At 41.0% G+C, this 24,566-nt stretch overlaps 1 protein-coding gene across 4 annotated transcripts in view; it reads left to right on the forward strand.

The window, feature by feature from the left end:
• The window catches only part of MYO9A (myosin IXA), a 177,673-nt gene extending 155,090 nt beyond the window's left edge, over window positions 1–22,583 (forward strand). For 3 of the 4 annotated variants that reach the window (XM_073619113.1, XM_073619117.1, XM_073619116.1), the window contains 14 exons: window positions 796–912; window positions 2,509–2,700; window positions 3,039–3,086; window positions 4,242–4,353; window positions 4,907–4,968; window positions 5,106–5,298; window positions 8,280–8,408; window positions 8,664–8,769; window positions 8,921–9,052; window positions 10,600–10,723; window positions 10,869–10,922; window positions 14,174–14,361; window positions 20,984–21,126; window positions 21,238–22,583. In XM_073619113.1, the coding sequence (XP_073475214.1) occupies window positions 796–912; window positions 2,509–2,700; window positions 3,039–3,086; window positions 4,242–4,353; window positions 4,907–4,968; window positions 5,106–5,298; window positions 8,280–8,408; window positions 8,664–8,769; window positions 8,921–9,052; window positions 10,600–10,723; window positions 10,869–10,922; window positions 14,174–14,361; window positions 20,984–21,126; window positions 21,238–21,647 (2,010 nt within the window). In that variant the 3' untranslated portion in view covers window positions 21,648–22,583. The remainder of the gene's footprint in view (window positions 1–795; window positions 913–2,508; window positions 2,701–3,038; window positions 3,087–4,241; window positions 4,354–4,906; window positions 4,969–5,105; window positions 5,299–8,279; window positions 8,409–8,663; window positions 8,770–8,920; window positions 9,053–10,599; window positions 10,724–10,868; window positions 10,923–14,173; window positions 14,362–20,983; window positions 21,127–21,237) is intronic. The other variant, XM_073619115.1, reaches the window with a different exon arrangement.
• The last annotated feature ends 1,983 nt before the right edge of the window (window positions 22,584–24,566 follow it).

Raw genomic sequence — 24,566 nt, forward strand, 5'->3', positions numbered from 1 at the left:
ACCCCAGATCTCATATTTAAGAGGTCCTGTCATGCTTTTTTCTATTACAAGGGATGTTTACATTCCTTGTATTAGGAATAAAAGTGACAGAATTTTTTTTTTTTTTTTAATGTAAAAATAAATAAAATCAAGTAAAATAAAGAAAAAAAAAAATTAAATGCCTCGTCCCGACAAGCTCCCGCGCAGAAGCGAACACATACTTGAGTAGCGCCCGCATATGAAAACGGTGGTCAAACCACACATGTGAGGTATTGCCGCGATCGGTAGAGCGAGAGCAATAATTCTAGCCCTCTGTAATGCAAAACATGCAACCTGTAGAATTTTTGAACCGTCGCCTATGGAGATTTTTGAGGTTTGACGCCATTCCACGAGCGGGCGCAATTTTGAGCGTGACATGTTGGGTATCAATTTACTCAGCGTAACATTATCTTTCACAATATAAAAAAAAAAATTGGGCTAACTTTACTGTTGTCTTATTTTTTTTTATTCAAAAAAGTGAATTTTTTCCAAAAAAAGTGCGCTTGTAAGACCGCTGCACAAATACGGTGTGAAAAAAAGTATTATAATGACCGCCATTTTATTCTCTAGGGTGTTAGGAAAAAAACAATATATAATGTTTGGGGGTTCTAAGTAATTTTCTAGCAAAAAAACTGTTTTAAACATGTAAGCACCAAAATCTCAAAAGGAGGCTGGTCTTTAAGTGGCTAGAGTGCATTTTCCTTTTAATTCCAGAGATCTTATGCCAGGGCAGCTTTCTTTTTTTATAGTAGTTACATGTACTTTTCTCATTTTTAGATTAATGATCTGGATTCTGAAGATGGAAAGAAGGATTCTTTTGTGGACGTTCTCTTTAAAAGAGCTCTGAAGGAATTCCGGCAGAATATTTTCAGCCTGTATTCAACCACACTCATGGTAGTTTTTTTTTTTTTTTAACAAGAAGATTTTGATATATGTAACATTTAACATAAGGTCACCATTCTCTGGAATTCATGGTGTCCTAGGCATTCTTTAGAATTCCCTCTCTACTCTGCATAAAAATGTCAGTGTTGGTTAAAGAGTCATGTATCGGTCAGAAACAGCTACATCAATCCATACCACGGACACTTCATTCCCAGTGTAGGTTTAGCCCCTTGCTAGCCAGGATACTAGAGATTTCCTGCCCATTGGCATATTTGGACGCTGTTGTCAGCCAGCATCCTTCCTCTTTGTTTGCTTACAGTTGTCAACTGGGGAATCTCCCAGCTGGCAGTTGAATGGAGCTGGGGATGCATTACTATTTGCTAGAATGCCAGCATTCTAGCTAATGTGCTGGGAGATGTAACATTGACAGATTCTAAAATGTGTGGTAGTAAAGTCTACCTTATTCTGGCTCTTGTGTTGGTGATGGTACCAAAATTGGCACACAGATTTCACAAATTGGGCTCAGGCCATGTTAAAGGGGACATACTGCCAGAAAAGTGTCCTTTATTGCTTTATTGAATCCCCCCTTGTGTTTGTGATTCCATAGTGCATCACAAGGTGTCACAATAATGATTGTGACTACTGTATTTTTATACAAAACAAATCTAAATATACATCTTTTAAAATATACATCTTTTAAAATCCCATTGTCAATGCTACAATGCTTTGCATAAATTCATGTCTGAAGGCTTTTTCACTTTACTTACATTATAGAGCTTTATCAGTAAAACCATGCAAAGCCCAATGAAGCTTGGTAGTTTATTACGCACATTCAGATTTCTGTTTCAGCTGTTTACACGTAAGGTATATGATTTCTAATCTGGATTATTGGGTAGTAGTGCTTTTTACATATTGATTTATACCAATGGTGGTCAACCTAAAAATTATAGGGGGGATCACGTGCAGCCCCCGACAATTCAATAGGGCTGCACAATAGCAGCACATTTTTCGTACCTCAAAGCCCATAAATTTTGGTCCTGCTGCATTTTTTGAACACTGAAAAAGTTGAAGTATAAATAACCCCCAGCATTGCTGTCAGTGAGTGCACTAATAATCCCCAACATTGGTGTCAGTGAGTGCAGTATTAACCCCAACACTTTTGTCAGTTAACACAATAATAGCCCCCAACATTGGTGTCAGTGGATGCAATAATAGCTGCCAACATTGGTGTCAGTACTCCCTTTCTCCCCCTCCCTCCCCCTCCCTCCCTTTCCCTAATTGGTGGTCACTGGCAGAGAATTTTGCACCCCCCGCGTTGATGGCCAGTGGCAGTGAAATATCTGCCCACGGTAAACTTTTTTTCAGTTGCAGAGATAACTCTGCCCACAGTACAGTCTTTCTCTCAGTTGCGGGGGCTGGAACACAGGGAGCGTTCTGGTACCCTTCTGTCCCTCTGTAATCTATATGCAGCCTAATAGCCCGCAGAGGGATGGAGGTCCATGTGTTGGGCACCAGGGATCTATACGTTTGTTTGATACTTTATATGCCCATATTGATTCCTTGTAGGTATACATATGTAAATAAATGTACTTGTGTGATCTGTAACAGGGCGAGGATGGAAAGAGTATCCGATACCGAGATCTAGGTGCCCTGTTTGAGCAGATCCTTGATAAGACCATGAAACAGCATCAGCCACGGAGCTGGAGTGAATCACCAGTGAAAGTTTGGATTAATACGTTCAAGATTTTCCTGGATGAATTCGTCACCGAATATAAACCCCTGAACTATACTCCAGGAAAGGTAATTGTAAGCACCTGACTTGCAGCAGTAAAGACGGCCATAGACAAGTTTCAATCCGAGCCGAGCTTCGAACCATGTATGTGCAGGCTGAATGTATCTATCAGCCTTCCGGATTTTACATGCAAATATTGCAAGCATCCCCCTCGGAAGAACGAAATGGCTCAGCAGGAGGAATTCTCCTGTCAACACTGTATGTGTTGATGGGGGAATTGAGCGATATTCTTCTTCGCAACCTGTAGTTGCGGAAAAGAAAATCACTCCATCTATGCCAGCCTTAACCTTTATGGGATATATTTTTCTATTGAAATGAAAATTATGTTGTGTTTTTTCCTTTCAAGATTCAAAAGACAGAACGGAAGAAAAGAAGGAAAAAAGAATCAGATATTGTAAGTTTATGGGAATCATCTTGTCAGTTTTACCGGTCCTCATCTTTTAGTTGATTAGCCTGCTTTTTACATAAATTTGTCAGAGTCATCTTTTGTATCATTTGTATTCTTGAAACCAATGCTTGTCGGTGTTTAACCACTTCAGCCCTGGAAGATTTTACCCCCTTCCTGACCAGAGCACTTTTTACAATTTGGCACTGCGTCGCTTTGACTGACAATTGGCGGTCGTTCAACGCTGTACCCAAATGAAATTTGTGTCCTTTTTTCCCACAAATAGAGCTTTCTTTTGGTGGTATTTGATCACCTCTGCAGTTTTATTTTTTGCGCTATGGTCAAAAAAAGAGCAACAATTTAGAAAAAAAAAAATATATATATTTTTTTTACTTTTAATAACTATAATAAATATCCCCAATTTTTTTTTGTTAAAAAAAAATTCTTTATCAGTTTATGCCAATATATGTTCTTCTACACATTTTTGGTAAAAAAAAAATTGCAAAAAACGTATATTGAGTTCGCGCAAAAGTTATAGTATCTACAACTATGGAAAAGATTTATGGCATTTTTATTATTTATTTATTTTTTACTAGTAATGGCTGCGATCTGAGATTTTTATCGGTATTGCGACGGACAGATCGGACACTTTGGACACTTTTTGAGACCATTGACAATTATACAACAATCAGTGCTATAAATATGCACCGATTACTATGTAAATGTCACTGGCAGGGAAGGGGTTAACACTAGGGGGCGCTCAAGGAGTTAACTGTGTGTTCCCTCATTGTGTTCTAAGTGTGTGGGGATGAGAGTGACTAGGAGAGGAGACATATCGTTTTTCCTACTTGGTAGGAGCAAACAATATGGCTCCTCTCCTCTGATAGCACAGGGATTTTACACACACTAATCCCCGTGTTGGCGCTCGTGTGTGGCCGGCGGCAAACATGCCCGCCAGCTACGCGCATCGGGTCCCCAGCTGTGCAGCGGGCGTGCGTGCCCCCTGGTGGCCGAAAAGTGGAAGGACGTACCCATACAGGGTTTTGCCCAGGGGAGCCATTCTGCCGCAGTATATCTGCGTGAGCCATTTGGGAACCGGTTAACATCTCCTGTGGTGTCTTTTACTCTTACCATTTTTTACCCATTTTTCTCTTTATATTTTAGTTGGAGGAGCACAATGGCCATATATTTAAAACTACTCAGTACAACATTCCCACATACTGCGAGTACTGCTCTTCACTTATCTGGATCATGGACCGAGCAGCTGTTTGTAAATGTAAGAATGCATGAAATACATTAATCCAATTTACAGATGCAGTTGTGCATGTCTGACATGAGCTCATATTGATTTATGCAGTTATGACATTGCTATTGTATAGTCTTTTTCAGGTGTAAGGGGGTTGTAAAAAAAAATGTATGTATGTATGTGTAATATATATATATATATATATATATATATATATATATATATATATATATATATATATTAATGTGTGTGTGTGTGTGTATATATATACTGTATCTATATATGAAAAGTAGCACAACACAACTACCCTCCCTTCTTTCATTCTTTCAGCTTTTATAAGTCTGCTGCACTATTTTTCAGCATTAAAATACTTGCTGTAAGTTAAAATATAACCGGTATAAGCCAATGTGTTTGTTAATGACTCTCAGATCTAGGAGGAGGAGGACTGTTTAATAAAATGAATGTTGTATAAAAAAATACATTTTGTTACCTTTTGAATTTGCATAATATAGAATGTCTAGTATGTAGAATCCCTAAACGTCAATACCTGTTTGCTAAAAACTACCTTGGTACTGTTTCTCAGTGTGTAGATTTGCCTGCCACAAGAAGTGCTGTTCACAGATCACTACTACATGCAGTAAAAAGGTAGATTCACTTTTTATCTTGAGACTTGCACTTTTATAGCAATGTGTTGCCTAAAAGTATTTCTGTCTTTATAAAAATATTCATCTTTACAGTGCTACCCTCCTGTCTGATTTGTCTTTGTTTTGTGCTATTCTTAGTATGACAATGAACTGTCCCCCCGCCACTTTGGGATAGAATTGTCACGCCTTACCAATGAGGACCGCTTAGTACCTGTGCTGCTGGAGAAACTCATCAACTACATTGAGATGCATGGCTTGTATACAGAAGGAATATACAGAAAACCAGGATCCACCAACAAGATTCGGGAACTTAGACAAAACCTGGACACAGGTGACACAGCGCCTGCTCTCTTCCACCTTTCTGACTATGTTTCTTTTATCAGTTCCATGCTATAGTTTGTAGCTTCCATGTTCTTTGCATTTAGCTTGCCTATGTCTTCTGGCTATGTCATTCCCAACTGTGGCTAACTGTGCTAGTGCCTATTATTAAAAGCATTTCAGAAGAAAGAAAGATTGTAAATGTACAAAAATGAACTATTGTATAAATGTATCTAAAGAAATTGTTCAATATTTTTTTTTTTTTTCATATTCCTATGTTTTTTTTTTTCCCACATTCACAAGCGAATAACACCAAAGTAACGGAGTAGAACAAACTATAAGGCCCTGTTCATACTGGCATTAAATGCAGGAGTTTGGGGCGCATTTTTAACGCTCCTCAAACTCCTAGTAAAGCACTCTGCAATTGATAATATGGACAGCACACAGTACGGTTTACATTATGAAAACATGAAGCGTTTGTGTCGCATCACATTGCTGCGCTTCAAAAATGAAACTTCATGTGGAGTTTGGAAGGAGTTGAAGTATCTTCTACTCAAGTCTATGGTAACCCACCGTAAACTCAGTGGCATGTGTTTGCATCGATTGTGCGATGTGTTTGCAGCATGTTAGGCCTTGTTCACACCAGCAGGCGCCTTACACAGATTGCCTGGATTGTTCCCCCTTATTGAATCTACACACTTTTTTAAAGCCTTTTTGACTCTCTCAGGTGTTAATCTCTTCTCTGTGTCATACAGAGAGGGGTTCTCTACCGGTATGCTAGATTTTATGAACAAATTTTTACCGAAATAGCGGACTTGGAACACATTCCCCTCCAGAGTCTTTACCTGACATTCCTGCTGTTGTGGGTGCACTCTTTGAGGAGGAATCTCATAAATCTGTTCTAGATGAGTTTTTGTAGCTGAGGAACCTCGACCTGTTAATATCTTCCAGGCTCAATGATGATATATTGGTTCTTATTGGCGTGGTGCAGACATGTTTAAAAATGGAGGAACCTTTGACTAAAACCACTGTTGTTGCAAGTCTTTCTTCCCTTAAAGAGGAAGTAAACCCTGATGGATTTACTTCCTCTTTGTTTCCCTGCAAAGGTTAAGCATAATGGGCTACTATGCATGCCACATTATGTGTCACTTACCTGACACAGGAGCCTGCAATGTCACCACTGTCCCCTCTTCCACGAAGCATCCATCTTCCTTCTGGGTATCACTGCTCCGGTGCTGTGACTGGCTGGAGCAGCGATGACATCACTCCAGCACATATGCGCGGGAGCCGCCAGTGACGACATGATCGCCGTCACTAACGGCATGCTTAGTGCGCATGCGCCATAGACATTGGTGCCCGTTTTCAGGAAAATATCTCCTTGACCATGTAGGTTTTAACCTAGGCTTACCTGTAGGTTAAAGTGGTCTGTAAGGGTTTACAACCACTTTAAAGTCAGTAAAAACCTTTCCAGTAAATTCCTTCCGTGAACCTGTCTTGTATAAAGAATAAATTGATCCTGATAAGTTATTCTCTCCTCCAAAATGTTTTTTCTGAGCAATAGCCTTTTGAGGAGACCCTTCTTAAAAATGGTTTTTACCCACTACTACCCAGTTCTTTTTCTGCCTTAAAACATGGACTGTTTCTTTTCAGGATGCCTCAGTGTTTATAAATCAGCTTGACAAATATCTGAAAGCTCTTTCCAAAAACTTGTCCCCCCCCCCCCCCCCCCCCCCAGCTTTCATGCCACTTTGTCAGACTGTGGAGGAATGGACTAAGCATATGTCTGAGTTACCCACTTGTATCCTAAACCTGGTCATACACTGTTAGTTTATTTTTGGGGAAATAAAAAAAACTGATTCCACAATCCACCGTGTATTGCCAGCTTTACTAATCTTGCAGTTGTGGAAGGTTCAAAACGTTTGCCTCCTACCTCAAACTGGAAAAAAAAATGTATCCTGCCTCTGATTCCAAGAAGCGTTTCTTTTGTTTCTCTCAGACCTCCAATTTCAAGGCCAGACCAAGATCAGTAATCCAGTTCAGTTGCAAACCTCGCAATTCCAAAATATTTATTACAGACATTTATGTAGCTGACAATTTAAGCAGCCCTTTATATGGTGTACATTCATATCAATCCCTGCCCTCAATTTGCTTACAATTTAAGCACCCTACCTTACATGCATACATACACATACTAGGGCTAATATAGACAGGAGCCAGTTAACCTATCAGCATGTCTTTGGAGTGTGGGAGGAAACTTGAGGTACCTGGAGGAAACTTGAGGTACCTGGAGGAAACCCACACAAGCCCAGGGAGAACATGCAAACTCTAGGTAATGTGGATTCAGGACCCTAGTTCTGCAAGGCAGGAGGGTTGACCACTAAGCCACTTTGCTGCAAGGCAGGAGTACTAACCACTAAGCCACTGTGCTACCCAGCAACCTTTCAAACCCTCTTCATAATGAAGAGATGCCCCTACTTTCCAAGGTCAGGAGATGTTTGGTAGTCTTTAAGGATATCTGATCAGATTTTTTTTTTTTTTTGGATGTATGAGTAAAGGAAGTGTTCAGGGGCTACAAGTTGGGGATTTACTCTCTTCCTGCACCCTGCTTCATGTTCTCTGTCCCTTACGGAGGATGGCGGCGGCAGCACCCGACAGCCGAGGGACAGATCGACTTCGGGTGCCGACATCGCGGGCACCTTGGACAGGTAAGTGTCCATAGTTTAAAAGTCTGCAGCTGCAGTATTTCTAGCTGCTGACTTAAAAAAAAACAAAAAAAAAAAAAAAACGGTGGAACTCCGCTTTAATAAATGCCAAGAAATGGATTTTACAAGAAGTATAAAAAGACTGTTTTGTGTTCTTCCATATTCTATTCTAACCATTATATTTTTCTACATATAGTGTGTATTTTTTTCGACTTAAAGACCATCTCTACCAGGGTCTTATTTTTTTAATTCCTTAAGCCAAATCTTGATCTTTGTTAACCCTTCTTTTCAGATATTGATAGTGTTAATCTTGATGAATATAACATCCATGTGATTGCCAGCGCGTTCAAGCAGTGGTTAAGGGAACTTCCCAATCCATTGATGACATTTGAACTGTATGAAGAGTTTCTCAGATCTATGGGTGAGTAATAATAAGTACTTGTAAGCTTTTTATCTGCCTTGTTGCAGTCACAATTTCCAGTGTCATGTTATGCGTCTGTTTCAGTTTGTCTACTTCCACATAATTGCAATTTTTTCTCTATGGTCTCATTTTATTAAATGTAAAATGCAATTCTTTATATCAAAGTTGTTTTGAACCGCCAAAGCTTTAGGCAATAGTTTGGTTTACTTGTATTTTTACTTTTTCAAATATGTAATTCGTTTTTTTTTCTTATAGGTCTTGGGGAAAGAAAGGAAACTGTAAGGGGAGTTTATTCTGTTATCGATCAGCTATCTCGAACGCACCTAAGCACTTTGGAAAGACTTATCTTTCACCTTGTCAGGTATCTTGCATCTTACAATGTTGTGCTGATTACAGTCTGAATCGTTTGCCAATGTGACAGTATACATTTCCATGTTGGATATAGCGGTATATGTATTTTAAATTATATATTCATGGTAATATTATTAATTACTTGTTACCTATATTTTTAGGATTGCCCAGCAGGAGGAGACTAATCGCATGTCTGCCAATGCATTGGCAATTGTGTTTGCGCCTTGTATTCTCCGTTGTCCGGATACCACAGACCCACTGCAAAGTGTTCAGGACATTGGCAAAACCACAGCGTAAGAAAGATGAACAATAGCTAAAAACTTTAGTTTGTTTAGTATCGACACTAATGACCCCTAGTCAAACCAAGCAACTCACACAGTTTATTGCATGACCTTTATTTCTCTTAGAAATGATGTAGAGGTATTACAATGTAACATCCCCGAATATATTCACCCATATAATGATCACCAAATGCTTTCTTAGTCTGCAACGATAACCTCTCTTTTTACACTATAGGGTCCATTTATTAAGGCGAAGAATGGGCTTACTTTGGCTATACTGCTGTTTCAAAAACACACATACACATTTAAAGCAGTAGTAATGTCTGCTAGTCAATTCCATAATGTGCAAGTATGCACCGCATACTAGCACATTATGAAAGACTTACTTTAAAACGAAGCCCTCCAGAGGGGCATGCTGTCACCACTGACAGGGCTTCCTTCTTCACCGGGTCTTAATTCCAGGTTCAGCTGTTAGAATGGCTGAGCTGCAATCACGCCACTCCCAGGCATGCGTGCGGGAGCCATGATTGTGGCACAGCGCTCTGAAGGGATGACATAGTAGTAATCAAGCTGTGTTTACCACTGCTTTAACAAGCACTGTGGTATATTTTACAAATGTGCTCAGTTTCACTGGCTTTGGGAATCTGATGCCAGTGGAGAACTATTTATATGAATGAACGTTCAAAAACTGGGAGGTGCACCTCATGTGACCTGTCAGTCATGTGACTCACCTATCTTCCAAACATTTTTTTTCTGAGTTCTTTCTGCTGCATTAACCACTTAAAGACAGCCCGCCACATATATACTGCGGCAGGGTGGCTCTAATGCACGAAACAACGTAAATGTATGTTGTTTTGTGCACTAGATACGGTGGGCGTGCCCGCTGCACGGGAGCCAATCCATGGGCCATGTCAGCTGGCCCCCCCCACGATCACTCCACAAATCCGTGGTTTCAGGCATCAACTCCGGTCTGATGTATCCACCCAGATAATTTCTGTACTCTCACATCCATGTTGCATCAAGCAACAAAAAAAAAAGCAGCTTGCACAGAGTAGGCTAGAATTTCTCATAGTGTAGAAGATTTATTAATAAAAAAACATCCAGATCAAATCTGTTTGTTTGAAAATACAAAGCTGTATACTTGCACAGATGGGCGCTGCAGACTGAGTTTGCAGCAGCGTGACGTCAGTGCGTAAGTTCCGCCCAGACACGTTTTGTCTAATGGGACGTTTTCAGGGGGCCTGAACCATGCTGTTTGCATGAGCCTGATTTTGTTGTTATTTCTCTCTACACTACCAAAATATACGAAATTTCAAGGAACATTAGCAAAAATGCTGATGTTTGTTTGCACGTCACATACACTCTAGCTGAATTTTGCAATTGCCAATATTTTGAATTGTACTTGTGACTTTTAACTGAATCTTTTGACATATGTCAAGATTTCCATGCTATATGTTTCCAAAAGTAGCATATAAATATGCATTTTTACTTGATCGATATCCTTTTGATCCTACTGTATCTGAATTTCCTCTGCCTCTGCTTCTGTTTCTTGATTAAAGATGTGTAGAGCTGATTGTGGTGGAGCAGATGAATAAATACAAGGCTCGACTGAAGGACATAAACAGCCTGGAATTTGCAGAGAACAAAGCCAAGAGTCGTCTGTCCCTTATCCGCAGGTCCATGGTAAGTTGAATGTGGTTGTTTTGGGGAGGTAAAGGGAATTCCATATTTTAACTTCCACACTCAGAACTACCTCCTTTATTCACCATCTTTAACTCCTCTCCTGCTTCTAACCTTCTGCTTTCCTTTCATCTCCTTCTCAATCCAGAAACCCGTACTAATTGCAGTTAGATTTATGAGCATAAACCGCAGCACCTTGCCGGTATGTATACTCAGATCAGGCTGTCTGTGGCATTCACTCATTTTGTTCCCACCCACATCCTTAAACATCACAGTTAATCACAGTAGCTAATTACACAGTCCTTACTAAGCATGTCTTGTCATTTTCACATTATTTCCATCATATACGTTCACTAATTATATCTACTTTAGAGAACTTTTACTGTGCATATGTTATAAATAGTGCCCATGTTGTCCCTTTCACAATTTGCATTTATCCTGAATATAGACCAGTAGATTTCATGTGTACCATAGTCTACACCCTGATGTTTTATGGCATACTTTATGTACATGTGTGCACTGTGTGTTTGTGGTGAATAGGTTGCAGGTTCAGAAATGTTGAGCTTGCAACACCACATAAAAATATCTTGATGTTTATTTAGCATAGGAAGAATGTTCAGTATAAAAAGTCTTGCACTGTTCTCTTCTACTTCCCAAACTTTCCTTTTTTTGTCTAAAATGCCACCCATATCTAACAAAATCAAGAGGGATGCAGGAGCAGAGGGGCCAAATTACACTTTTACAAGTCAAAAATTGTATATAGCTTCAGCTTCTTATATCGCCGTATCTAGTAGTCATTTTGACATGCTATTTACACTCAAGGTAATCTCTGTAGCTTGCAAGCAGCTTGCTAGGGGGGTACTCGGAAGGCAGAAGGAGCCATGAGCACTGGCGGGTCGACCCCAGAGGAGGAGGATCAGAGCTGCTCTGTGCAAATCCATTGCACAGAGCAGGTAAGAAATGTTTGTTTAAAAAACAAAACATAATTAAAGGATTAAAATCACTTTAATATTATAAAAGCTTATTTAGATTTTCATTTTCTCAGCACAGATTCACTCTCCCTCCCATTAAGGATATTGCCTTAAGCCGGGTACACATTTTTCGTTTTTTTTTTTTCCGTTCAACCCCACGGATTGAATGAAAAAAACTATTAGCTCCGGTCAGAGCCGCTGTACTAACTATGCAAGTTTAGTTCAGTAATATCCCCTGCTTAGCTGTTGTGTTGTGACAGGGGGGCAGCACCCCCGCCAGAACACTTGGATCAGCGCTCTCTGCCATTGGCTGAGAGAGCGCTGATCTGGAGTCGGTCGGATGCTGGTTACCAGCATACTCGTCCGACCGAAACCGGACAGGCGAACATACACATGGGCCAAATGTCGACTGTTGTCTCCCACATTCGGCCCGTGCTTTAGTCAAAGTTTTGTTTGGCCAATTAGGAGCATTTTGCCTCCACTAGTAATGTCTCCTCTTCCTTCCCCCGCCAACCTCTTTCCTCTTTTTAGCCAATCAGATTTTAGGAAAATGCCCCCTGATCAGTCACTCCCTCTGACCAGATGTGCCTGCTTCTGTTTCCATCAGTCCTCTACAGCCCTCCTCCTACAGATCCTGACTTTGTCTCTTCTAGTCCCCCTGAGATCCTGTACTCCCTCTGGCCACTTGAATGAAGGAGGAGAGGCTGTGGTAGATTGAGAGAAGCACAACAGCAACTGTCTGCCTGTTAGCCCCACACAAGCCTGCTCCTTGGCCTTTGCAACACTGTGCAGTTTAGATGCTCTGCCCTGTCACATTACAGCTTAGAAACAGTCACAGGTAGGGACATTGTGACTACTGTGCTCCCTACCTGCATACAACACTCTCTTCCCCTGGTGCAACCAGCCAGCCTGGATGATTTATAGCTCTCCCTTTTTTCCCCACACAGAACTCTTCCACTTTCCCACTCACATTTCTGGAAATACAGCTTGAGGGGTTAGCAGACTGTCAACAGCTTCCTAACTTCCTCATCTTTTGCCCCGCTCCCTCCCTGCCTGCAGCTCCCTAGGACACATCACACATCCAAGGAGGCTGCAGGGGGCAAGTCTCCCTGTCCCTTTCCCACAGGATCTTGCACATGTGCAGTAGGAAGCCGGCTGTGATTCCTGAGGAAGTCACAACCAGCTCCCATGTCCAAGATGGCAGCGCCGGAGACCCGCGGCAGTGAGAGGAACTGGCTGGGACAGCGCTGGACTACTGGTAAATGCCTTTTTTTTTTTTTTTTAAATGGCGAAGTTCCTCTTTAACTGTTTACCTTCTCGCTGGAAAATAAATAGAAAAATAAAAATGTCATGATTATCGAACTAAAAAAAATATATAACTTTATAGTCCTGAAAAAGGTTCAAATCGATTTTTAACAGTAGTGGCAGACATCCTACATTTTGATTAATGCTATATGTATAAGGATGGTATACAGTTATGAGGACACGCAGCCATTATGTGTTTTTTCAGGTTGCTTAAAGCACAAATCTAACTAATTTTTAGTTAGTTAACTATTTTTATTTCTAGTTTTGAATGTAGAAAAGAGGTCAACATTTCTGTGAGGTTTTTGTTTCTGCCTGTGACTCCATTGAATAAATTTTCCCTCATTTCCTGTCCATGTGAAGCCTCTACAACAAATAAGGGGGGGGGGGGTACAGACATCAATGGAACAGGAAGACACTGACCTCAATAAAATGTTGTCGTAAGTTCTAACCCTTCCTTGCATTAGTTTTTTTTTTTTTTGTTTGTTTTTTTTTTTTGTTTTTACTTGTTTAAAAGATATTTTTTTGGCACTTCCTGTCCTTGCAGGGAGTGACAAGAACTCCTCCCAGTAGAGACAGGGACAGCAAAAAAAAAGACAAAAACACTTAAAGTAGAACTATAGGCAAAACTATTTTTTTCATTTTGGATAGAGTAAGGGAGGGTTATAACGCTTGTCAGATTTTTTTTTCACCATCGGTGTTCCATTTCAGAAATTTACCTTCACTTTCTGTCCTATAGTCAGACAGGAAGTGGGAGGAAATCCCTGCAAATTAAGAAAATTCCTTGGGGACCCCCAGGTCACCAGAACTAGTGTCCCTATTGGAAGACTAAAATTTCCCCTCTGTTACTTTTCTGGGGACAACTCAAAATTTGGGATTTTCTTTTACTTTACTTTTGTTGGTAATGGTAAACAGAACAAATAGGGGATGAATCTCTTTTAATGGGGGCCCAGACAGCAATACAAACTGACAGGTGTTCTAATCCCTCTCTCCTCTATCCAAAACGAATAAAAAGTTTTGCCTTTAGTTATACTTTAACCTTTCATGTTGTATCTGAACATTTTGGCTGTAGTTGGTTTTAAGGCTAATGGACAAAAACAAATATTTAGTATGACATATCTATTCAAGTGTTTATATATCGAATTACGTAGACTTTTATTAGTGTCTTCTATCCCTTTAGGGCAAAGGACGCTTGCGTTCAACCTTGAGCCCTGTGATTACTGGGCGCTCCTCTATACCAGATGCTGCTGGCGATCATGGCCTGTCAACCATTCCTTCTGAGGATGAGACCACTGAACAAAAGGAAGCAGCTATGCAGCAAGAGGAAAGAGTGCTGGCTCATCAGATTGAGACCCTGCAGAAAGAAAAGTAGGTTTTGGGGCACAGTTAATGGTACAGTAGCAGGCGCATGAAGAGATTGTAATTAATTTTCACAACATCAAGCAGCAACCCAGAGCAACCAATCAAATAGTTTTACAGCAGTGTAGAGCAGGAAACCAATGCAAGCTGATCCTAGCAGCGCTTCTCATTGTTTAATACTAAATAGGTTCAGTGGTTTGATTACATTAAATGCAGTTATGTAAATGTTATCGTTTGCTGCAATATTTTTAATGTTTTTGCAATTTAGGGATGATACATCTTTTTTGTCCATTGAGGGACACAGGCATTCTTTAGACTGGGTACTGATGACACAAAAAAACTTTCTTAAAGGGGGTGTAAACCCTTGGTTTTTTTTTTTTTGTTTTTTTTTTCTATTTAAATAACAAACATGTCACACTTGCCTCCACTGTGCAGTTCAATTTGCACAGAGTGGCCCCGATCCTCCTGTTCTGGGGTCCCTCAGCGGCGCTGGTGACTCCTACCTGCATAGAGTGTCCACGTTGGAAAAGGCTCTCCTAAGTTGGACACTCGTGCGGGCATGCTCCCGAGTCCTGCATCTGTGTCAATTCACACAGAATACAGGACTCTGCCCCGCCCCCCAGCGCCACGTGTTTGGATTTGATTGACGGCAGCGGGAGCCAATGGTCGGGCTGCTATCAATGTATCCAATCAGGACACGAGACACCAGCTAGCGCTGGTATGCTCACTCCCGGCCAGAGGATGACAGGATTCAAGTAAGTAAAACAGGGGGGTGGGGGGGGGGGGGTGCTGCAGCACTACAGAAGGTTTTTCACCTTATTGCATAGAATGCATTAAGGTGAAAAACCATGAGGTTTTACAACCCCCTTTTAAGCACTTCTGTTCTCTGCTCATTTGAAAGATGTTTTCTGCTATCAACAGCTGCTGGTAAAATTATGCCAGATATGCTAAATCCCGGAAGCCTCTCTAGTTGGCCAACAAGAGCAGGTTTTCCCAGTTTTATACTGGTATTCTCCTTGCCATTGGTCGCCAACCTTTCGGACCTCACGGACCACTAAACTCACAATTTTGAATCCCGCAAACCACTAACCTGAATTTTACATGCCTTATACACACAATGCTCCTGCCCTCTGCCCCCCTCCCCCTGGATCACACTGCTGCCTTATACACACAATGCTGCAGCTCTCTGTCCCACTCCCCCCCCCCCCCCCCCTGCAGTCTGCATCTCTGCATCACACTGGTGCCTTACACAGACTCATCATTGGATCTCACTGCCTCATTCAGCCATGCACTGCCATTGGAAGCCACCTTTTTCTTCACCTCCTGCTCTCTGCACCACTCCTGGAACCGCACTCGGTGTTCACAGGAGCCGGAACTACAGAGGAGACATCAGGTATCAATGCACATTGAGAACAACACTGGAAACAACATCGGGTGGCATCCGCCACAATGTTGACTTGCGGCAGAACCCCTGGAACCACCAACATTTTATCGTGGTCCACGGACCACGTGTTGGCGACCACTGCTCTATGCAACAGCCCTAAGTTTTTATGTTTCTTCAGTAAACTATGGTCTGGACTTGAAAATCCTGGGTAGCTCTCCACTTAGCCAAGTAGCACAGGTTGCCAGTTCATTATCTATGTCTTTGTGACAATCCTGAATGTGTATAGTAGGATATGTATAGGTATGGTCCCTCGCGCTATCACGTGAATAAATCTAATCTCAAAAAATAAAATGAATAAAAATTGCAGCTAGACCTAAAGTGTATACAGTGCACAAAAATTGGTATAGAAAAAAAGGTGATCAGCGCAATTTTGATGTAAATATATGAGCTCTAATCCTAAAGAAATAACTCCTGTATAAATAAAAATTTATCTCCTTTGCAAAATAAGCAAATATAATCCTGTGCAAGGTGTATGAATAAACGCATCAAAAGCTAACAACTGTAGCAAAGTGCATAAACTCCTGTGCAAAATATATAATAACACAATTAACGTGGTCCAATTGAGCAAAATATATAACAAACTGTGCAAATAGGTTATAAAAGAAACTGTACAAATATGTTATAAAGTCCCAAATGGTCCTAATAACATGAAACTACAACACAATGGATTGTGGTGTAATAATAGTTCACTCTATAAATAATGGACCAATGGATAAAGTGCTGAATGTGCAACAAACGAAGTCTTCAATAAAACAATCTTCGTGCACCCCACTTAATGCTCTCTGGACTCTTACCTCAATATGAAGTATATGTCGCTAAAGAAATCAACATAACTGGGGAACATCCATGGATCCATTGATGGCAAGTGGTGTCTTTCCGGCAAATGATGGCTTCCGGATTCCCAGCACAATCGTTCACAGAGAACAGACATACATAGGGGATAAAAAAGAATCTCCCATAGTGCAAAAATGTATGTATTAACAAATTTATTGAATGGCCAAATGGGCACTTACAAAGAAAAATTTAAAAACAGCAAAAATGTGAATAATTCGGCGTTCCAGACGCCTCTTACGTCACTTCTGGTTCATTTGGTACCCGGCCACTCCCTATTCATTACGTCACGACACGTAACTTCATCAGGGGAACTTCCCGAACGCCGAATTATTCACATTTCTGCTGTTTTTAAATCTTTTTCTTTGTAAGTGCCCATTTGGCCATTCAATAAATTTGTTAATACATACGTTTTTGCACTATGGGAGATTTTTTTTTTTCCCCTATGTATGTCCGTTCTCTGTGAACGATAACATTAGCGACATATACTTCATATTGAGGTAAGAGTCCAGAGAGCATTAAGTGGGGTGCACGAAGATTGTTTTATTGAAGACTTTGTTTGATGCACATTCAGCACTTTATCCATTGGTCCATTATTGATAGAGTGAACTAATATTACACCACAATCGATTGTGTTGTAGTTTCATGTTATTAGGACTATTTGGGACTTTATAACATATTTGCACAGTCTCTTTTATAACCTATTTGCACAGTTTGTTATATATTTTGCTCAATTGGACCATGGTAATTGTGTTATATATTTTGCACAGGAGTTTATGCACTTTATGCACTTTGCTACAGTTGTTAGCTTTTGATGCGTTTATTCATACACCTTGCACAGGATTATATTTGCTTATTTTGCACAGGAGTTAGATTTTTTATTTATATAGGAGTTATTTATTTTGGATTAGAGCTCATATATTTACATCAAAATTGCGCTGATCACCTTTTTATCTATACCAATTTTTGCAACAATCCTGATGTCAGTAGTCCAGTTCACACAGGACTCTGCTATTCAAATCTGGTGATTCAATATGGAGTTATTGGTCCAGAGCTGGGACAGTTTTCCTGTCCCCATCTCTGCAACTCACTATTATGACTACCTAGCAGGCTTATGCTGGGTCATGGTTACCTGTGTTTGGTATTGAGGATATTTTCTACAGATACAACTCTAGCAGAATCGCCATTTTGTGGAGAGTTACAGTTTCTAATTTTGTTTCTGAGCTGGCTTATACTTTTTGTACATTGCAAGTTGATCTCATGGGGAGTCCTGATCTTTATTTTGGCTTGGGCTTACAAGGGGAATTTTACTGTTTATTTCCTGCGTCCTCCTTATCCCTAACTATAAGTGACACAGCGCTATTTAGGAGGCAGAACACATGAACGCTTAGAAGTATGTGTTATTGAATGGAACAGTGTGCTTGTGTGCTGCACATAACTCAAGCACTGACCAGCCAGGCATTGTCCCTGTGCTGTATATAGATCCTCGGAAATTACATAGGCTGAAAGAAAACACAGGGCCATATAGTTCAAACCATGCTAAAAGGGGGATAAATAGAAGACCTTCATATACAGTACCCTTTATACCCACAGTTAATCCAGAGGAAGGCAAAAAAAAACTACAGTGGGCGAAGGTTATAACAGAAACGACTACAAAAAACTTTTTTTTTTTTTTTGACTGTCTGTCTTTTTTCGTTTATTTAGCAAAAATAAAAAACCGAGTGGTTATTAAGCACCAAAAGAAAGCTCCATTTGTATGAAAAGAAATTATAAACATTTTATATATGGGTACAGCGTTGCATGACATTCCGCAATTGTCATTCAAAGTGCAACAGCTCGGAACACCCAATAAGAGGATAGTATGCGACCGCTCTAAGCTACGTGGCATGTCCACCAATGCCAGGAGCTTGGCGGACAAGATGGGTGAACTAGAGATACTGTTGTACAAGGAGGATTTGGATTTTGTGGGAATTTTAGAGACCTGGTTCAACAGCTCTCATGATTGTCTGGCAACCATTCAAGGGTATACCCTTTATCACAGGGATAGAGAGGGTAAAAAAAGGGGGAGGGGAAGGATCGATATGGCGCTGCTCTTATTAAGAGGTCATTTGCAACCTCTAAATACTTGAGGGGTATGTATACCACGAGTGCATATAGTGCAAAAAGTGAAAAAAAAGTGCAAAAAATAAGAAATGTAAAGGATATCCTACTGTGTAAACTTCCTGATCGCTTATTTATAAAGGATACTGTTAGAAGCTATGTACATTCAAACAAAAATAAAATGAGAAATAAAAATGCAAAAACAAATAGAAAAGCACTAACTTTTCCTGTGTGAAATCCACAATCCTGTTGCCCACATGTAGAGAGGAAAGAAACTCCCGCTGATGGCAATCAAATCCAATGACGGGGGCGGGGGTCCTGCATTCTGTGTGAATGGACACAGATGCGGGACTCAGGAGCACGCCCGCACAGATGTCCACCAAGGAGAGCGCTTCTTCAACGTGGACGCTCAATGCGGAGAGACACGTTGCCACTCATTTAAATTAGAAGAAAAGAGGTTTAACCTTAAACTACGTAGAAGGTTCTTTACTGTAAGAGCGGCAAGGATTTGGAATTCCCTTTCATAGGCGGTGGTCTCAGGGGGGGGCATCGATAGTTTCAAAAAACTATTAGATAAGCACCTGAACGACCACAACATACAGAGATATACAAGGTAGTACTGACATATAATCACACACATAGGTTGGACTTGATGGTCTTTTTTCAACCTCAGCTACTATGTAACTATAGCTCTAAAAGGCTGAAATTTGGCCTGGGCAGGAAGGGGGTAAAAGTGCCTGGCTTTGAAGCGGTTAATATTTAATTATATTTTGTGCATTTAGGAATGCATCCATCTATTTTATTTATTTATTCAATTGAACTGGTCTGAACTAGTTCCTGAGTGAGTCTATTCCAGATTCCCTGTAGTCTATCATCTGAACCTTCGGCGTTCAAGGTACTTTTAGTACTAGTACTAGTCGTGGTATCCCCATTGTGGGATAATTGGGCAACCTCCTGTGGAGGGAACAGTTGATGCAGGCTCTGTTGGACATGGCTTTCACTGTTGACAAGTTGGCCGTGGCAGGCAGTGGGTTGGATGATTCCTGAACCCTTCAGAATTCATCACTAGAACTGACTCATCGTTAAAATTTCTGGGTCTAGAGCAGTGGTCCCCAACCCCTGGGCCATGGACCGGTGCCGATCTGTGGCCTGCTGGGGACAAGGTTGCAAGGCAGAGGGTGGGTGGCACCCACACCCCTTCTCCCTGTACCACTACTCCCTTCCCTCTCTGTGGCCATGAAGGAGGAGAATGGGAGGGAGGAGAGGCAGCCAAGGACAGGATCTTATAGAGCACTGGTGAGACGCAGGCTGCACCCCCAACACCCCAGCCCCCCACCCACCCCTTTGTCACAGGCTTCTGCCAAAAATACCATCTGGGGTCCTCATGCTTTTGCTCAGATGTTGTATTTTTGGATCAGCCTTGCTGGTGAATATGTGATATAAGTTTGAAATTTTCTCACCCACCTGTTCTCTTTTGGTTTTAAAGTCCAACCAGGTGGATTTTCAGGCCTTATCTAATGCGAGTTTTGGGCATTGGGTCCTTCAGGCAACTCTTTGGCCTGCATGTAGTCCCTGGCCAATTTGTTTTGTTTTTCTTGAGTCTTTTAGCCTTCTTGCTACGTTTTCCATCCCCTCTGGTGGACTGCTTTTGGACATCCCATCAGTCTAAAGAATTACCGTTTCCTTCAATTGAAGAGGATAAATAAAATTGGATTTTTGTACTCTTTATGAAATGTCCTCTCCTCTCACTTCTGTGTTTCTTTATGCTTTTGTTACTACTTCGATACAAAACTGAAGCATGATGGTTGTGGATGAGGATATCCTGAAGGCCAGCATTTCTTTTTTTGTGCTGCCAGGGTCTCTCTCCACTGTAGCAAGCAGTGTAACTTAGTTACATATAGTTACATAGTAGGTGAGGTTGAAAAAAAGACATAAGTCCATCAAGTCCAACCTATGTGTGTGATTATATGTCAGTATTACATTGTATATCCCTGTATGTTGCGGTCGTTCACAGTCTAAAGAATGTCTGGTGTCCCTTATGGAGAGTACAAAAAACTTTTTTCTTTTTGTCGGTCCCTTCTGTTGTCATTACATACTTTCTAGCCATGAAACGAGTAAAATGAGGTACCGCTATTACTTTTGTAAGAGCATTGGTAGTTATTGTATGTGTCTATGTATGTGCGTGTGTGTATATATTAATATATAATACGTGTATGTATGATTATATTTTTTTTCTTTTACTTACCCTCCGTCTAGAGAGGAGTTGGCTTATGAAATGTTGGCATTAGAACCTCGAGCCTCAGATGATGAGACCTTGGAGTCTGAAGCATCACTTGGCACAGCAGACAGCTCTGAGAACCTGAACTGTGAATCTGAGGGTGCGGCATCCAGCCGGACAGGTAGAATGACACTTTTGTACACTTGTCTCTCACTCTCTCTCTTCACATTCTTTTCCACAGAAAGATCATTTTTATACACACACTCACACTATTTCACTTTTGTTTCCACAGAAAGAGCCTTGGTTTTAAGCTCCATGCGAGGACCAAGAACTGAGCCAACGCGAGCCCGGAGACCGATCAAAAGAGAAAGTGACAATACAGAAAGTGGGGACCATAACCTTTCTTCTCCAACTGCCTCTTCCTGCTTACCCCACTTAGGCAGAAAGAGGTTCCACTTACACACAAAATCTCCCTTTTATCGGGAACCAGCTCCTGCCGACGTCTTGGACTCTGCGCCCCCGCTACATTTTACAAGTCGGGGAACTTTTAACCCTGAGAAAGGACGTCAAAAACTAAAGAATGTTAAACAATCCCCCCAGAAACCAAGGGATACTCCAGACAGTGGGGAACAAAGGATTCTGGGATCAGATGGCAGCTCACAGTCCCTTGTCTTGTTTGGGAGCAATGAGTTTATGGTTTGAACAAAGTGTATACTGTGCTGTTTCTTCTGTTGACAATGCTCATTCCTAACCCTTTTCTTGCCAAGACCTGTGCCCTCCACCATAGCTTTACCCTGGTGCCTCACTGCGGCCAGGAGCCACGGAGCATGGGCTGCCAGCAACATACCAAGAACCCAAGGGGCCATGTTAACAAAAGCCTTATCCAGCTGTATCTACTGCTTATGGGGTTCTTCATCCAGGACTCTTTAACACTCCCTGTATCAGCACATACTGATCTCAAGAGAAAGAGGCTTTTATTATAAATATTATTATATTAATGTTATTAATTAATTTTATTTGTGGTTTCTAAGCCCTATATAAATAAACCATTCCCTTTAATTTAAAGCAGCATCTGCACTGTGGTTACACAAAGCTTTGATAGATTGGAGCCTCCTGCAATGCATGGCTCAACATTTCTGTGGGGTAAGTCACTCCAGCTTTTGAACTCCAAAGACATTTGTCTACACTGCCTACCAGAACAGCTCAAGCAATTGGATGAGTACATTCCATGTGTTTGCAGGATCCACAATATACCTTCCAGATTGCACAATGTTCCAGGGAATGGCATCTGGATGCTGAGAGTTCAGAGCTCAAAGAAATTTAAGTGAAACCTTCTTTTATGCAGAAGAGAACTTGTATGGGACAGGCATAGAAACTGGGCCACTGCCTTGTTATCTAGAATATCTTGGCTGCAGATGTTATCCCATGATTAGCCTGCTGAACCTTATCCAGGGCAGATACTTCCATACTGAATGTAAATGGCCTGTACCTTGGAGAAGACACTGGGTGCAAAGTGCAATGGGAGACAATGCTGTTGTATGTATTCAGTAAAATCTTGTAAATTCACGGCTGTAAAATCCATCACATTGCGAACAAACCCAGAGCTTATTAAAGAACAAACGCTGCAAAACGTTAAAATGTAGTGTCTCTTTATTTCTTTTCTTGAAAGCTGAATTCCATGCAAGCAGTTAAATATACAACGTGAACTGTCATACACACCAAAGGGTTTGTTCTTCCAGCCTTCTTGATACAGTCGCCTCCTTAGGACCTGGACCTCCATTTGACTCAGAGTATGTTTCCAACTTACTGATATGACAGTGAAGGAGCAGCATAACTCTTTTGTAAAGTCAGCATTCTGCTCTCTCCTTCTGTAAGTACACTATATTGCCAAAAGTATTGGGACACCTGCCTTTACATGCAAATGAACTTTTAATGGCATCCCAGTCTTAGTCCGTAGGGTTCAATATTGAGTTGGCCCACCATTTGCAGCTATAAAAGCTTCAACTCTTCTGGGCAGGCTGTCCACAATGTTTAGGAGTGTGTCTATGAGAACGTTTGACCATTCTTCCAGAAGCGCATTTGTGAGATCAGGCACTGATGTTGGATGAGAAGATCTGGCTCGCGGTCTCTGCTCTAACTCATCCCAGAGGTGTTCTCTCAGGTTTAGATCAGGACTCTGTGCAGGACAGTCAAGTTCCTCCTCTCCAAACTTGCTCATCCATGTCTTTATGGACCCTGCTTTGTGCACTGGCCCAAATCATTTGGTGGAGGGGGGATTATGGTGAGGGGTTGCTTTTCAGGGGTTGGGCTTTGCCCCTTAGTTCCAGTGAAGGGAACTCTTACGGCGTCAGCATCCAAGACATTTTGGACAATTTCATGCTCCCAACTTTGTGGAAACAGTTTGGGGATGGCCCCTTCCTGTTCCAACATGACTGTGCACCAGTGCACAAAACATGGTCCATAAAGACATGGATAAGCGAGTTTGGGGTTGAGGAACTTGACTGGCCTGCACAGAGTCCTGACCTCAACCCGTTAGAACACCTTTGGGGTGAATTAGAGCGGAGACTGCAAGCCAGGCCTTCTCGTCCAACATTAGTGCCTGACCTCACCACTGCGCTTCTGGAAAAATAGTCAAACATTCCCATAGACACACTCCAACTCTTCTGGGAAGGCTGTTCACAAGGTTTAGGGGTGTTTTTTTTTTGTTTTTTTTGTTTTTTTTGTTTTTGTACAAGCTTTATTTGAAGTGTACAAAACCTGCACTTCATTCACTGCAATTTAAGGTGGTGCAATACACTGCACTGCCTGACATTGCAGTGTGATTCGGGCCCAGTGTCCTGCGGTAAAATACAGCATGTCTGAATTTTTTGGCAGCTCTAGGCTGCGTTGCAGTGTGAATGGAAACACATAGGAAACAATTGTTTCCTGTGTGTCCCTGTGGTGACAGACATTTTACCATGTGGCAAAACGTCTGTCACTGCATATGGTGTGAATTGGCCCTTAATGATTTTTAATGAATACTTAAAGGGTATGTAAGCCTGAACATAAACTTCTTATTTGGTCTGTTAAATATACAGTTGAAATTGTTTTGTTATATCTGTTAATTTCAAGTGCAAAAAACACTTGTTGATCTTGCTAGAAATCTTGCGAGCTGATGAATTTTGTGCTCTCTGTATATGCTGTACAGAACACCTCCCCATATATTATGGAGAGGAAGAGGAGGGGTGTGTTCTGTAATCCTGTCCTTTGAAATAATACTGGGAAAGTGCTTACCCTAAGACAGAATGCGTGTTACTAACAGAATCACCTGGTGAAAACATAAAATTTACAATAAAACGAATATAGCCACAATATCTAATGACTGGTAAGATCCAATATATTAACCATTTTGTTTTTGGATTTAGAGATCCTTCAGCTGCATTAACAGGTGTTTTTTGTATCTGCATAGAATTCAGCTTCAAGCAAAACTTTCATGTAATTTGAGTACTGATTTCTGGACCTTTAAGATATGTAAACCTTAAAGGGTAACTCAACTTTCGTGGGGAAAAAAAGATAGCAAAAAATAAATAATATAGCATATACAATTGCCACGCAAGTCATATTGTAATTGAATGATATTAA

Source organism: Aquarana catesbeiana, linkage group LG03 (genome assembly GCF_042186555.1).
Source record: "Aquarana catesbeiana isolate 2022-GZ linkage group LG03, ASM4218655v1, whole genome shotgun sequence".
Taxonomy (NCBI): Eukaryota; Metazoa; Chordata; class Amphibia; order Anura; family Ranidae; genus Aquarana; species Aquarana catesbeiana.